Here is a 17,593-nt window from a genome sequence, read left to right on the forward strand (position 1 = left end):
CACAGTCAATATGCCAAGACAACTCATGAAATCTGTCCGCTCCCCTATCAAACCATCCTGTCACTAGAGTTGACCGTGGCTCTGATGGAGATCTGAAAATGTGCATGCACCCAAACGTCGGATCCATCATGTAGCTACTACCATCACCTACCAGTTCTATGATGTGATGGGAAATCCCACCTGGATCCCAACAACAGTCTGGCCCTCGAGTCCCTCTGGTAATCCTGGGCCTCTACTGAATTGTGGCCATGGATGTATCCAACCGCCTAGCCTGCTCCATTGGGTACCAACTCAGTACCTTTCGCCATCCAATCCCAAAGGAGAGATCGAATGTACAATCCCCCGTGGAAGGAACAAGCCCTCCAAGCTGATGCAGTGTCATATTGAACTCATGTCGCTCAGTCCTGCTAAGCTGGCCATCCCCTCGGGTATGTCTAGACAACCTTTCCTCTCTCAACCCAATGCATAAGGGTGGGTTAATAATGTTGTATATCCCATCAGTGTGCCTCTAAAGCGAACTATGCTAAAATCCCAATGTGTGGTCTATATGTTGCCCCTCATCAATGGCTAGCCCAAAGGATGGCTGCACATCCTCCTCCATCATGGACTCAACACGAGCCTCCAACTGCTCCTCCATAGACAACCCAACACGCAAGACATGCTCACCAGTCAGATGTAGGTGACTGTCGTCCAATAACTCGGTCATAGATCTGGATGTCTTTGTACCTATTGGCTCCTCATCAACAGTGGAGATGTCTCTCGACGCCTCATCAACCTGTGGTGCGCTACTGTCACCTGAGAACTCGGTCATAACCTGGGATACCTCATCAATGGATACCTCAACAACGGATAGAATCTCATGAATGAGTGTATGCTCAACTGTCTTCTTGCCAACAATGGCCCCTTGAACTACTCTCTCATCTTCTTCCTTAATCCTTCTCATCATTCCTGCATAATTCCACTGAATTCCCACTGATTTGTGCATGTCTCATAGTTCACAAAACTCCCAAAAAGAGAGGGACGCCTGAATGACATGTCCCAATGATTGGTATGCCCCCCAATTTGCTGCAAATAACTCCACATGAGTTGCAATCATGTCTTGCCATCTTGATGCATTATCCACAATTTTGGGCATAATGGATTTGTTGTATAATTGTGAATGGTCCTGATTCCCAATTGTTGTATGATTCAGTTGCTCCCCCACATCAATCATCATTTGTTGCATCCTAATCACCTCATTCAAGGTTACTGCCATGTTGTTTGATTTTAACCTTTCTTTGGATCCCATGATTTCTTAGTTTTTTATTCTGGTCTTGTCATAGAATGAATGGTTTCCCACATGGTGACCCAATATTATGGCTCTGATACCACTGTAATATTCCTAACGGAAGTATCAAGTGAATAACAGAAAGATGTAGTATGACAAGAACTAGGAAATTCAACACATACATAGGAAATCACAAGACAAGAAGAAATGCACCAAAACTCTGAGCCATTTTATTTATTTTTAAGCAAATAGAGTACAAATGAGTATGAAAGAGGAACCTTGGCTTGCTACAACAAGCAAATCCAAACCCGAGTGATGATCAAGCTGCCCAAATGTCAGATGAGCTTCCCACCATGATTTGTGCTAGCCCAGAAAATTATTGCCACTGCTTCTGTAGGTGAAATGAGATTTTGGCCCTCAAGTCTACTCCAAAAATTCTGCAAAATTAAATGTAGGCTCTCCACACCAGCTCCAACAAAACCCAGAAATATCTCATGGACCCGAGTGGTGGAAATGGTCCTGGGATAAATTGCGCCCTCCTCCAACAATTTATGCTGCTAACTGTTGAACGGAACTAGGAATTCTGCCCTCAAAGGTGCTCAGAGAATTTTGTAAAATTAATCCTAGCCTTCTCTCACCAAACCCACCATAACCCAGAAAGGGTTTGGGCTGAATCCACCGACCCCTGGTGACCCCCAACAAGTGTAAATTGCTCAATTTGGCCCAAATCTCCCTCCAAGAAATCCTTCCTAACTCCTGCAAATTTCTCCCCTCAATCACCAAGCATATCCCAACACGAATGCTCCCCAAATTCTGAATATCTGCAAGTGCACAGAAGCTCCCAGTAAATCCCTGCGCAGGCCCTGGAATAGATAAATTTGGTCCTCCAAAATGCAGCACTCTCGGCCCTGTAAATCCCCAAGGAAAAACTCACCCTCCCTATGGATAAATCTCTGCAAATTCTCTGGCCAAAACTCCACTGTTTGCTAGCTTCTCTCAGCGCCTTCGAATTTCCTTTTGTGCCCTAAGAGAAGCACGCTCCAGCTGGAAATGGTCTGCAATATAGCTCCTAAAGAAGCCTTGAGATGGACTCCTTTTTACTCCCCTAGGGTGACACTCGAAGTTCACCGAAGGTAGAGGTGGAATTCCCTCTCGGAAATTCCTTTTGCTGAACAACACAGTTGTCTTGGCTAAGCAACTCAAGAGAATTAATGTTGAAATTGTAAAATGACCAAAGATAATCCACAAAATGAGTCCATCCTCCTTTTATAATTTCTTCTCATGCCTCTAGACTCCTTTTTTAATATTATTTTATTGGTGGGGGCCATTTTCCACTAAGTCACTTTTGCTACTATTTAATAAAATAATAATTTGCCTCTATTCTCGGATAAAATAATACTAACACCGTTCTTCAATAATATTTGCCCCTTTATAATTAATATTACTAAAATTGGGCAAAACTCCCTAGTTACTCTCATGCTCACAAAATTGGGGATATTACATTTTCACTCGTTCTATACTCTTGGTGTGCTGGACAACATTTATTTAAGTGCAGCTAGATAAGGCTGGCTAAGGTGATACCCTTGACCAGTACCTGAACTCCGACTTTTTAATTAGATTTTGTCTTTCAAATGATGCCAATGCCCCTGTACTCAAAGCGAACCTCTGAAAGTCTGTTTCTCCAGGGTTAATGGCATATCAGCAATATAAATGGAGGTTGGTACACCAAATAAGATATCGGAATGAAAGTTGGCCATATGGTTTGTGAATCAAACCACTCTGCTATATAATTACAAAAACTTTTTGCCACCGTATTGTCATATACGCCTGCTCTATCAATCCACACAGAGCCTCCTTGACTGGGCCTTCAATCCACCAGTCCTTCCTTCACGTTAGTGCGGTTACAAAATGGTTAAACCTTTACTGAAAATAACCTTCATAATTGCCCCTTCTAATTTCTAACAGAGATAAGCACTGCCACAGGTCTGAAACTGGGGGATTCTTGAACCCTTCAATTTTATCATCAGTTGAATGATTCTCCAACAAAGGCCACGCTGTAGACTGAAATACAGAATATAACTTGAAACATAACTGTGCTATCTCAAATTTATGAAGGAACCATGCCCAGGCATGTGATATTTAGGTATGATAGACATTCTGTCTTGTAATTAGAGTTTGGCTATAGCGCTGCTTAATTATCAACAATTGTAGATAGCAAATCTACCAAAGATTGTCCTTGACAATGATTGGTGCCATTCCCTTATGAATCAAGCAGCAACAATACCTTACTCTCAACGACATTGAAAATCTCAAAACAATACCAAACAAATCTCAATCCTTATTGAGTCTTACTGGGACACAGTGGCTGAAAATAATTCGGTGTCAGCTCTGTAATGGCAGATTTTGCTCCTCTCTTGAGTCTTGACCTGTTGATGGCAAGTTTCTGTGCTGCATGAGAAAAAAACAAAAAATATCTTGAGGACTCCTCTAGAGTTACCCTACATATTGGTGGGTAACAGTTACCAAACAGCAAGCTAGTTCTATTTTTATTTATTTATTTATTTGTCATTTGTGAAAACCTTTATATATTCCTACCAATGTTTAAGAAGACATTCTTTTTTCATTTGAATGACCTTCAGCATGCATAAGATCCTCTAGCATATCATATATTAACATAGGGCTTACTTGATTTGTAGTGGACTTTTACACACTTGCTATTGTTAGGGTGTAGGTAGAGGCACTTATTGGGCCGAGAGGTGCTCTACTGCCCAATATGGGGGGCAATGTTTTAGTGGTGTAAATGTTTGTAAGCATTTACATGCCGGTTCAATTAAAAAATAATAAAAGGTTAAAGTCCAGTATGAGGGAGATGATGTAGTGTCCGTAAATGAGTGTAAACATATAAATGTGGGCTTAATTAAAAGTAAAAAGTAAAAAGTAATAAAATAATAAAATTCAATTTGTTATATTGTAATTTTGTTTTTATTAATAAAATTACGAACAATTTTTTAGATAAAAGAAAATCATAATATACATATTACATTAAAATATATAACATATAAATAGGATGAGCATGGCAGAGGATTTTTATCAGATGCTGCAAAAACTCACCTCACTGGCTTAGAGTCAGACAGAGCCAAGATTCTAAAAGACCGTGAGGAAACCTGGTGCCTCAGGAGTAGGGCTATTTGGTTAAAGGCCGGAGATGATAATACGAATTTTTTCCACAATTATGCCAAAGGACGGAGGGCCAGCAATACTATGTGGAACATGCCCACTGATGATGGACACTCTGCCACCTCCTTTAACCAGCTAGCTCACCTAGGGAATTCGCACTTCCAGAAGCTATTCAAGGCCCCCCCTCGGGCTTCCTTAGCTGAAATTATTTGCATAGCATGGTTTATTCCCCCGATATGTGGATCATGAAGACTCAGAGGATCTTGTCAAACATGTTTCCATGGGCGACTTAGAGGGCACCATAAAATGGTTTAAGAAAGATAAGAGCCTGGGGCTGGACGGGTGGACAATTGAATTCTATATTGCCTTTTTTGATATCATTGGACATGATCTGCTCAATCTGGTGGAGGAATGTAGACTTACAGGACGCCTGTACGAGGCCATTAACTCCACCTTCATCGCCCTTATTCCCAAGGTGGACTCGCCCAGCTCATTTGATGACTTTAGGCCCATCTCTCTCTGCAACTGCCTTTACAAAATCATTGCTAAGATTATCGCTAACCGTCTTTAAGCCCATTCTGTCTAATCATATTCTTCCTGAGAAATTTGCCTTCCTTCACAATCGTCAAATTCATGAGGTTGTGGGCACTGCTCAAGAGGCCCTCCACTCTATCAAGTTGAAGAAGCTCAAATGAACCATTCTCAAGATTGACTTATCTAAGGCTTTCGACAGGTTAGTTGGCTATACATCAGAATGCCCCTCACACACTTGGGTTTCCAATTATCATTATCACCTGGACCATGAGTTGCATTACAACTGCATCTTTCAGTGTTCTCATAAATGGCTTTGCCTCCTATTTCTTTCATGCAGAACGTGGGCTGAGGCAAGGATGCTATCTGTCCCCCCTCCTTTTTCTCCTTGTTATGGAGGGGCTCAGTCGACTCATGCACCAGGCCAGAAGGGAGGGGAGGATACTGGGTCTAAAGATCACTGATCAATGTATCATTACCCACCTCCTCTTTGTGGATGATGTGATTATATTTTTGAATGGAGGTATCCAAGACTCCACTGCTTTCCATGATATCTTGCTGCGTTTTACAGCTACTACAGATATGGAGCCCAACGGGATGAAATCCACCATCACTTTATCTGCTTGCTCAATTCAGGAAATGTAGACAGCCTCTCAAAAGTTTCCCTATCAGCGATTACAATTGAAGGTTGGACTTAAATATCTAGGCTTCCGGATTAAACCCCATGGTTACAAGATTGCTGATTGGACATGGCTGGTAGCCAATATAGAAAAAATGCTGCACAATTGGAACCATAGATTCCTATCAAAGGCAGGGCAACAGGTACTCATCAAATCGGTTCCGGAGGCAACGCCAGTGTACTGGATGTCATTAGCATGGATCCCTAAGGGCATCCTAGCTCGGATTCAAAAATTATGTTGCAGATTCCTTTGGAATGAACATAAGGAAGGTAAACCATTTGCAAGGGTGGGATGGACCCAAGTTGCACTACCAAAGAAGTGGGGAGGTTGGGGATTAAAAGATCTATCAGCTTTTGCCCATGCACTTGCTGCTAAAATGGGCTAGCTTATTCTCACATCTAACAGTCTATGGATAGAGGTAATGCATTACAAATACATCTGGCCATTACAAATCATGGATTGGATCCGGCTTCCCACTTGGCATAAAATGGACATTTCTTCAATTTGGAGAGTTGTTCTCCACGCTCTACCCATTGTCAGAAATGGTTTAATTTGGTGCATCAGTGATGGTCATTCGGTAAGGATTGGCATTGATCCGTGGACTGGCAGTGGCAATTTGTATCAGCTCCCCCATGATCTCATTCAGAACCTCAAACAAAATGAGATACACAGGCTTGCAGACATAGCAGACATGGAGAACTCCACCATCTTCGCACAAGCATGGAAACCAGCTGGGGATTTAGGCATCCCAGCTCTATGGCATTAGGCATGGGATGAATACTTAAAGGCTCTGTTAGAATCCCATGTTCGCATCAAAGAAGGGGCAGATGAGCTGATTTGGGTGCATGCTGGGCATGGAACATATACACCCAAAGAAGGTTACCCTGTCATTCAAGCCGCTCTTACTCCACCTGTATTCACTAATTGGTGGCATCATATATGGAAGCTCAAAGCCCCACCTCATACCAGATTGCTCATGTGGAACATCTTGAACAACAAAACACCTGCTGGCACCAATCTCATGCACAGGTCATATCATGGTCCCTCCAGATGTGGGGTATACAAACAGGTGGAAGAATAAAATGATCATCTATTCCTTCAATGCAGCTCGGTTATGGAAAGTGGAAGAATAAAACGATCATCTATTCCTTCAATGCAGCTCGGTTATGGAACTATGGACTTAGGTCCTCTCATCCCTATCTATAAATGCCCGATGGGCCGGGAACAACATTGTGGATGCTTGGAACCAGTGGAGATCGGGGACCTCAAACAAAAAGCATCACTGCATTCCTTTGATTATATGCTGGTCCGTCTGGCTGAACCAGAACGGATTTATTTTCAGAGACAAGGCTATAAACTGGCCCATTTCTATCTGCATACCATGACATTCCGGATGAAGATAACACATCCCCTGCCCGAACAGTGACTGCCGAAGACATAAATCGCAGTATATCATGGGCCTATTTTGATGGCGCTGCTCAAGAACAAGGATGTGGAGGGGGAATTTTGTTGCACAAATCCGAAAATCACACCTCGTGCATACAAATGGGTCTAGGGCCAGGCACAAATAATTTCGTTGAACTAATCACTCTTCGTCACATGCTCCACTTTGCACTTGCACATGACTGAAAACATCTACAAATCTTTGGGGATTCAAAAATCATCATAAACTGGTTCAATAATGCATCCATTTGTCATATGTATTCACTTAGAAATATATTGGATGAGGCATTGCTTTTCAAATCACAATTTGAATATATTTCTTGTCAACATATTTACAGGGAGCTTAATCAGGCTGCTAACCAACTATCCAAGGAGGCGACGGTCCAGCCCAGGGGCATCTAGCTCATAAACAAATAATAGGATGATGAACACTTCCAGTACTACCATCGACCGTACATAGATCAACAATATCTGAGGGCCAACAGGCCCTAATTTTGTAGTAAAATTTTGACACAGTATTTTGATATAGACATATCATGTATATATTATTACAACACTGATTACAGTCCACCCTACAAGGGTTTTTTGTGTTGAAGTTTCTAAGTTTACTTAATTTAGAAACCCTTCATGCTTTTTCTGATTTATTCCTACCTACTTGTTATTTTTCTTTAACAAGTTACTTACAAAGTAAATACTGAAAATAAACACCAGTGCATATTCAACATATTACAGATCAAACAAGAACAAACACACCACATGACACCATTATTTTTGGACCAATATCCCCAGAAAACCCAATGCAGGAAAACCAGTGCAGTTATCTGAGGGTTTTCTTATTAAGCAATATCAGAGTACAATCTAGGTTTCGTAACTGGCCTACCCAACAGAGAACTTCCTTAGCAGCTATACCTCACATTTTGAGAGAAATCTCCTAGCTGAAACCCCGAAAAACCTTTCCGGCAGCTTCTCAGCACAAAACTGCTCCTGGAACCCCAACGTCTACCCAATCTGGACTACGTCAGCCCCTCATTGTCTCACGCTGGTCCTACATTAGCCTTTATTGGCTTGCGTTAGCCCCAAGAGGCCTCTGTGTCAGCTCTGGGAGCCTCTGTGTCAGCTACGCTAGGCCCTTTGGTGCTCTACACAACACTTGGCTGCCTCTGCGTGGCCCTGCTTGAGCCCTTGCTGGCTCTGCGTCACCTTCCTTGGCTGCTGCGCTGCTCTCCCGGCACAATCTTTCCCTTCTCTATTTCTATGTACTCAATCGCCCTCAGCTGCTCTCCCGATCATTGATTCTATCTCTCTTAGCAAACCTCGCTCTAGAGAATAGAATGACTAATCATTTGGTGTGTCCTCCAAGTGACCCTCAAGCCTCCTCTTATACTTTTCCTGTTAACGATTCAACAGCCGACATTAAGTCCCTAATCAACGGCTAAGATTAGATCTGGCTTGATCCATGTCTTTTGGACCACTCTAACACAGATTAATATTAATGTGTCACACAGATTCATATTAATACACATTAATATCTCCTAATCTGTTTAGAATCTGCCCAAACCCTTTTTGGGTATTGGAGATCTCACGTGCCCCAACCTCTCCACCAAATTTCGTGGCTAGAGCACATACGATGCTACCCCAAATCAACACTCCCTCTTAGCGAGGACTATGCTCTAGCAATACTCCTCACTGAGTATTACTCTGATCATCCGGCATCGGTACCTGCGCTGATGCTAGGACTTCCTGCCCAACATCCTCTGCACTATTGCCTTCTGTACTGTTGCCCATGGTTCTGCCACTGCCACTGCTGCATCCGTACGATAGCTCCCTTTGCATCCGTGTTGCTAGCCTGCTGCTGGTCCTTTCTCCCAGCACTGCATCCGCACTGCTCCTCTCATCATGTTGAATCGTGCTGCCCACTGCTGCACTGCAACTCAGTTACTGAGAAGTAAGTAACTAATCCTCCAACTGACCTCCCTGTTGGGCTAGAAACACCCACTGATGCCAAAGCTCCCTCTACCACTGACAAGTGCTCCGTCTCTGACCTCTATGCTGCTGCAACAACTCCCTGCATCTCGCATCGTTGCACACCTCTCTGTGCCATCCTGCACTGGTGCAACACTCCTGTGCCTCTCGCACTGCTACAGCCTGCTAGCCTCGCGCTGTCTCGGGACTCCTGCACTGTAGCTCTCTCTGTCGTTCCATCCGCATCCGTCTCTACTCACCCAGCCAGTCCTGCTACTCCTCATCGGGGCTCCCATAGCAAGGTCTAATCCAAGAGGCTGGGTACCTCGAGGATCGTGCCCCTCATCGCTTGTAGTTCATCATAGAACAGCTTGATGTCTCCCCACTTCCACTCAAGTGGTGCGTGTGCACTCATGGAACAGTCATCGTCTGTCAAAACTTCTTTCTTTGCCCGTACTGGCGCTGCCTTAGTCTTGGAAGACTCTCCCTTACTCTTCTTCCTTGGGCATTGAGTCGCATAATGACCCATCTCCCTAGTGTGGAAGCACTTGATCTTGGAGAGATCTTTCTTCTTCCGCTTCTCCTGCTTTCCCTCAGATGCTAGGGCCACATCCTCCTCCTCTTGCTTGACCTTGATCCCTTTGCTGCTGCTACCTGTCTTCGATTGCTGTCTGATCTCTTCCTGGTGAAGAGCTGCCCACATCTTGTCCCAAGGTAGGAGATTCCCTCTGCCCAAGATGCTCTGGACAAACACTTCCCAATCTTCTGAGACAACATTCAGGGTTGTCCTCACCATAAGCTCCTGATCCGGTGTCACTCCTATAACAGTCAACTGGTCTCGAATCTCATTTAGTCCTCCGAGGAAGGTGTCAATCGATTGACCCTTCTTCATCTGATACAACCTCGTCTGGTTCTCAAGCAGCATTCTTCTCTGCACAAAAGTATGTTGGTACAGGATCTTGAGAGCCTCCCACATCTCAACTGCCATTTGCTTTTCGGCTATATGTGGTACCACATGATCCTTGACCCTGTCAAGGATAATGCACTTGGCCCTCACCATCGCCTCTTCGTACCTATCATTATCATTGGGGTCGACTGGGATAACTACTACCTTTAAGGTGAAGTTCTTGACATGATTGCTATCAAGCACTAATAAGATTTTGGCTTTCCAGACTGCGAAGTTCGATGCTTCGTCCAGTCTATCCTGGTCTCTTACCCCGTGTAGTGCCATGACGCTCCTCTACTTCCCTCCTGGAAGTTCTCTGTTCGACTCCTCTGAGTCTCTACTTCCCGTCTGGAATTTCTCTTCTGGACTCCCTCTGAGTCCTGATTTCCCTCCTGGAAATCCTTCTGCCACTTGTCGAGATGCCCCCTACTCTAATTGTCTTATGCAACTGCACTGCTGATCCGGGTTCCTTGGCTAGAAACACTCAGTAACAACTCCTCTGGCCCTGCTCTGTCAGGTACTGTTCTGACTACAATACCTCACCAGCTCCACTCTGCAATATTTCTGCAGCCTTCTAGACCCCAACAACTGCCTCTCTGTGAACTGTGTCTGCCCCTCTGCCTCACGCTGGCTCTGCGTCAGCCCTGGGATGCCCTCCGTCAGCCCTCTGGCCCTATGCGTCAGCAACGCTGGCCACTCTAAGGCTCTGCGCAGTTCCCGACTTCTTCTGTGTGGCTCTGGCTGGCTTTGCGTCACACTTCCTTGGCTTCTGTGCTGCTAGAAATAGCTTCTGTCACCTCAAGACAGTTGTTTTCTGCTGCTATTGCTCCGCTCGGCTGATGTCTTTTAGTCCTCCTGTGATCTGCAATCATCCTCTAATACCATGCTAAAGTTTCTAAGTTTACTTAATTTAGAAACCCTTCATGCACTTTTTCTGATTTATTCCTACCTACTTGTTATTTTTCTTTTACAAGTTATTTACAAAGTAAATACTGAAAATAAACACCAATGCATGCTCAACATATTACAGATCAACAACTAAAAGAAACAAGAACAAACACACCACATGACACCATTATTTTTGGACCAATGTCCCTGGAAAACCCAATGCAGGAAAACCGGTGCAGCTATCCGAGGGTTTTCTTATTAAGCAATATTAGAGTACAATCTGGGTTCCGTAACTGGCCTACCCAACAGAGAATTTCCTTAGCAACTATACCTCACAGTTTGAGAGAAATCTCCTGGTTGAAACCCTGGAAAACCTTTCCGGCAGCTTCTCAGCACAAAACTGCTTCTGCAACCCTAGCGTCTGCCCAATCTGGACTGCGACAGCCCCTCTCTGTCTCACGTTGGCCCTGCGTCAGCGCCAGGAGGCCCTGCGTCAGCTCTGGGAGCCTCTGCGTCAGCTACGCTGGGCCCTCGGTGCTCTGCACCAGTGTTGATAATATCGGTATTGGGAAAATATCGGCGAGGGTCCAGAAAATATCTTATCGGCAATATCGGCGAAAATATCGGCAAATATCGGCAAGCATAAAAAATGCATAATATATTCATTTTTTTCAGATTTCTAAACATATAAAGCAATAACAACATGAACTAAACACATTGGCACATAAATATGAAGAAGGCATTGATATATATGATGTCAAATAGAAATGATACATCAAACTTCAAAGGCGATACCAAATCCTGCTGATCCCTGATAATTGTCCAATCAAGGACTCAAACAAAATAAAATCACATATCCTGCTGATCCCTGATAGTGATAATTGTCCAATCAAGGACTCAAACAAAATAACATCACATATCCTGCTGATCCCTGATAGTGATAGTTGTCCAATCAAGGACTCAAACAAAACAACATCACATATATAAAACTTTAAAATTATTTCATCATCATGAGTTATAAACTTATATGTAGCAAAAGTTGCAAAACAAATAAAACTAGTAGCTATCTATCTGAGACCATTGGCCTCTCCCTAGCAGCTTTCTTTCTGTCTTGTTCAGCAATTGCTTCACGAGCTTTTTGTATAACCTCTGCACTAGAAACCATACAAGGCATCACATCTGCATCATATGCAGAGAGTCTAGCCAGATGGTATTTCAATCGTGTAATCCCTCCTAACATCTTGGTCCCACACAAGTTGCATGATATATATGCCTGATTTGCCCCACCAACAGCCTCCCCATACTCCCAAAATGGGTCCAAGGCTTTTGGCATATTTGACATTTGTAGTGAACTAATTCAAACCTAGGGCACAAAAAAAACAAAAAATTGGCATTAAACCCCCTAACACAAAATGAAAAAATAACAAGTAATAACAACCTCATTCAAAAAAAATTACTATATTATTTGCATTTTGCAATGTGAATGAAAAATGGCAATAAGAGGGTGCATAAGAAAGTTGAAAAAAAAATGAAGCTTGCTGTCGAAATATGGAGAAAACCCTTGCATTGGTTCATGGGCATGAAAATCATAGCAAATGGAAAAAAACAAAGAAACAAAATGTTGGTAGGCAAAGAGGCAAGCAAGCATAACCCTAAATCTAGGAAAAAATCATTAACATAGGGCTTTTTAAGAACATACCTGTTAATGAAAGAAATGAAGTTTGTCTCACTATTCTTCAATCTTTGATCCACAAAAAAATCTTAATTGGTGGTGATAATCATTGTTTGATCTTCAAACCCTCCTTGACAAGCACCACAAAACTCTTTCCCTTCCTTCTCCAACACTCAGAAACAGAAATGAAGAAAAAAAAAACCAATTTTCCCTTTTTGTAGCCGCGGAAAAACACGCCCGGCGATATTTTATATCGTCGCGCGATATTTTCCGAAATATCGCCGATATTTTGGAAATATCGCGATATTTTCGGGAGTCGAAAATATCGCGATATTTTCTCAGTGATATTTCGGCTCACCGAAAATATCGCGATATTTCCGATATTCGGCGATATATCGCCGATATTATCTACACTGCTCTGCACAACACTTGGTTGCCTCTGCATGGCCCTGCGTGAGCCCTTGCTGGCTCTGCGTTACCCTCCTTGGCTGTTGCGTTGCTCTCCCGGCACAATCTCTGCCTTCTCTATTTCTCTGTACTCAATGCCCCTCAGTTGCTCTCCCGATCACTGATTCTATCTCTCTTAGCAAACCCCGCTCTAGAGAATATAATGACTGATCATCTGGTGTGTCCTCCAAGTGACCCTCAAGCCTCCTCTTATACTTTTCCTGTTGACGATTCAACAGCCGAGATTAAGTCCCTAATCAACGGCTAAGATTAGATCTGGCTTGATCCATGTCTTTTGGACCACTCTAACATAGATTCATATTAATACACATTAATATTTTATTTTCCCTAAGTTTAGACTTAGGACTCCAAAAAATAATAATTATTTTAATATCTCCTGATCTGATTAGAATCTGCCCAAACCCTTTCCGGGTATTGGAGATCTCATGTGCCCCAACCTCTCCACCAAATTTCGTGGCTAGAGCACATCCGATGCTATCCCAAATCAATATTTTGTACAGAACTTATTTTGATGGTCACACACCCAACATTTGCATATGCCTCTCAGGCATCTACAACATGTAATTTTCTTTACTAATAGAAAATTGTGATTTTTCCCCGGGGAAAAAAATATAACATATAAATAGTAGCTATAAATTAAGATCCATTTTACCATATAAATTAAAATAATGATTTTGTAACCATATTTAAATTTAATTAATAAACACATAAAAACTTAATACTTACAATTTAACAAAATTCTTAATCACAGATATTCACCTCCACTTTACCATGGATATTATTAACTTGTAAATAGACTTCGTTACAATACCATGGGCCAGTACCCTGGCTTATCAATACTACATGCCCAAAAACCATAACTCATTTCACAATAAAAATATTTTATAAATATTTTATTTTAATTTAGTATTTTAATTAAATCTAAAAGAAAAAATGTTATAATTACCTTTGAGATATAACTAAACCTTCTATCCCCACTACTATTAAAAATATTCCATGGGTATTCCATAGAAATTAAATCAAAGTTTTAATAAAATAAAAGATGAGAATACTTTTTTATATAGAGATGTGAAATTTATATAATATAAATAATATTATTAAGAACCAACATAGATCCATCTTAACTAAAGATCTACCAAGTGATGAGAGAAATCAAATCTCTCGAGGTGCAAATCTTTCCTCAAATTTCACACCCAAAAAGAAGTTTGCATCTTGAGAGATTTGTTCCCTCTCAATGCATGGTAGATTTCGAGTTAAGATGGATCTACGCTGGTATGTATATGAAGTTGTGAACACCTTAGGTAGCACTGGTGGATTGGCATAAGATTTGTGCTCCTCATAGATCTCTCTAACTGTACATCCCCTTATCTGCTGGAAACATTAATTCAGCAATATATGTAATGTCAAAAATATTCTCAAAATATAAGTCTATCCAATTTTTTAATATGTAAATGTCAGGTTATATATTTGTCCATATATTTTTTCTTCCCTATATTTTATCATTTTAATGTACCACTACAAAACATACATTTTTCCATTTTTTTTTTACATTCTCGTATGGCTTTGCACATGATGTTGAATCAATTGGTGATGCAGGAGGCTACAAGGGAATGCTCTTAAGGGTCCAATTCCTTCAAGCTTTTCCAACTTAACCTCTTTGACGCAATTGTACGTGTTTGTTTACATATTCATTGGCATTTGTGCTAGTGCTTTTTTAAGTTGAAATGGAGTAAATTGGATCATAAATTGAAAGTAGACTCCTCTCTTTGTTTGCATAATTTTTCTATATGTGCTGGCAGGAGATTAAGTGACATAACTTCAGGCGTGTCATCATTGTCATTCTTAAAAAACTTGAAAAATTTGACTCAACTGTAAGTGACCTAGCCTTTTGTGCTTATAAATTATAACTTAATGTAAGCCATTTGATCTTTCTATTTGTCTTCCAAACAACAAGATTTCTAACATAGCATGTCCTGTGCAGAGTGCTAAGAAATAACATGATTTCTGGTGAAATGCCTTCGTTCATTGGAGAAATTAGTGGGCTGCAGTACTTGTAAGTTATTGTCGTTTATTGTTTACAATGTACATAGATTCTAGGATGAAGGCCTGTCCTGGATCAGTCAGATAACTTGGAGATTCTGAAACAATCATAATGACATGTGGAATGGTTTCATGACAAGAATTAGATTGGTCTCTTGGACTATATGGGGAATTGGGGCTAAAAGTGTCCCGCAAACACAATCAGATGACTGCATCGATAAACAGATGGCACATAGACTATTTTATGCTAGAGAAAACCAAATTTTTGAATGTAACTATCTATGGGGCTAGCTTGGTGGAAGCAAACAATTTTTCTACATTTAGAGCATTCACAAGAATAACATGAAACAGAATCATATTAACATGAAAATCACATTAACAGAATCGTATTTAATAGCATGGGTTCCTCATCTCTTCCTTATGTTGTAAGAGGAAGGGATTCACTGAATATGCAATATTATAGAAAGTAAAAAGGATAAATATTAATTTACTGATATCCATGAATGAAAGCAGGTTAATGGGACTTGAAATTATGTAAAGCAGAGTAGAAAATAACTAGGGTAGAAAAAAAACCTAGGAAGTGGAAAAGTAGCCAAGGATAAGATGCTATAACAATGTGAACAAAGTAAACAATGTAAACATAGTGAGAGGGGATAAACCCAAACTATAAGATTAAAGCAAATGTACAAATTTCCTTCTAGGAATGATGAAGACCAAAGCTGGGAATGGAGATGAGATCGAAATTGTCTCATGTTTATAGCAACATTTGAAGTGGAAATAGAGGGAATGAAAGTGTCCTCATCCACTACCCTAATGGGGCCAATACAAGATCTAGTAATGTCCATAGGAGAATGTCTCCAACGAGTTACTGATTCACCATGGTTTAAAAAATATATATATCCATAGGAGAATGTCTAGATTGGACAATCCTCAGAGGAGGCAGGGTGCCCTCCCTACAGATTTCCAGTAGAGGTTTCTCTCTCTCTCTCTCACTCTCTCTCACTGTCTCTTTAAATTTATATTTTTTGGGGTTGAGGGGTGTGTTACCACTCTTTTAGTAGGGGTACTCCATAAATTTTTGGCCACGCCATATAAGTCCAAAGGATGTGCCTTATAGCCTTGTAAAGCCATGTGGGTGTGTGTTATCTTGTGACAATGACTCTTAGATCCCTGTTGGTGTGGACGACCAACACTGCTTCCAGTATTATTTTTTTCATGATATGTCTGCCTCTGTGGCATTGCTGATCTCCCCATGGTGGGTGGTAACTCCCTACCTTGATGGGTATTCTTATACCTTGGGATGGTGTGCGAGTATCATGGAGTAGGAATTACTAAGATTCATGGTTTAAGGGCGAACTTGCATTAATAAATCCCTGTAAGGGTGATCACCACATTATCCCTTCTAATCCCGGTGCACCCCCGCACCCCACATGTGCCATGTGTCTTATGTATTTTGCACTCTATTTTGATGTTGGCTTTGCATCCTAATAGTCTCATAGTTCCCAATGCATTTGTGTCTCCCGAGGCATCATGTTAGATGTTTTGAGGCAAAGAAGTGTTGGAAATCCAATTGCAAGCATGAATTTTTGGTCATGATAATTAATTGTGAAGATTCTTTGTTATTCATCAAGCAATTATCAATTTAACAAGATAAATAAAGATCACAGTGCACAAGATAAAAAAGACACTAGAAGTTAGGCCAGAGGCCAGGGAAAACCCCACAAGTGGAAAACCCATCAATCCTTTCCTTATAGAATCCTTCATCAACAAGAGAAATCCAAGTCAAACTAACCAATGATCCAAGTGCCAAGTCATCCCTCCAATTGTTCACAACACTATTCACAAGAAACCACTTGTTTGTCCTCAAATCAGCTTCAGTCCATAAGTTGCTCGCATATAGAAGGATAAGTACTACAGGGAGCTCGCATCACCACAGAGAAAGGTGTCACAAGGAGCTCACATTCTTTAGAGATATAGTGCCACAGAGAGCTCTCATATTTCAGAGATAGATTGCCACAGAGTATTCACATACTTCAGAGATAGTTTTCCACAGATAACTCACATTCCATAGGTTAGTTCCTCAAAGATCTGAATTTCTTTTTCCATAGAGGAGCACTGAGTTGCTTTCCAAATGATGGAGAATAGATGCCAATATATAGTTGTTTCCATATTCGGAAAGGTGTCTCTAAGAGTAGAGCCGACTTGTTCCTTGGAGGGCCGACTTGGCAACATGGATGGACAAATGACATTGTCAAAAATTCAATTTTACTTCTTTTCGAAGGGTCACGAAGAACATGCCCTTTTACATTTTATTTTGACCAAAAATAAAGCATGAAGAAAATGCTAGAAAATAATAAATTTTTTCTTCTTTTGTTTTTATATAAAATTGATACAATGACAATTATGAAGACTAATCCTAGTTACAACTCCAACACTCCCTCTTAACTAGGGAGGTATTCATAATGAATCATCGAGATATTCTCAAGTTGAAGACTTTTATAAGAAAGAATCTAGATTGA

The 17,593-nt window shown here is 41.2% G+C and overlaps 1 protein-coding gene across 1 annotated transcript in view; it reads left to right on the forward strand.

Moving 5' to 3' along the window:
- The window catches only part of LOC149227609 (uncharacterized), a 317,497-nt gene that overhangs the window by 205,111 nt on the left and 94,793 nt on the right, over window positions 1-17,593 (forward strand). Inside the window, exons 9-11 of the mRNA XM_089377833.1 lie at window positions 14,631-14,702; window positions 14,834-14,905; window positions 15,016-15,087. Of these exons, the coding sequence (XP_089233959.1) occupies window positions 14,631-14,702; window positions 14,834-14,905; window positions 15,016-15,087 (216 nt within the window). The remainder of the gene's footprint in view (window positions 1-14,630; window positions 14,703-14,833; window positions 14,906-15,015; window positions 15,088-17,593) is intronic.

The sequence above is a fragment of the Pinus tabuliformis genome, chromosome J (assembly GCF_031772625.1).
Source record: "Pinus tabuliformis cultivar Carrire ecotype Pingquan chromosome J, CPIR1, whole genome shotgun sequence".
Taxonomy (NCBI): domain Eukaryota; kingdom Viridiplantae; phylum Streptophyta; class Pinopsida; order Pinales; family Pinaceae; genus Pinus; species Pinus tabuliformis.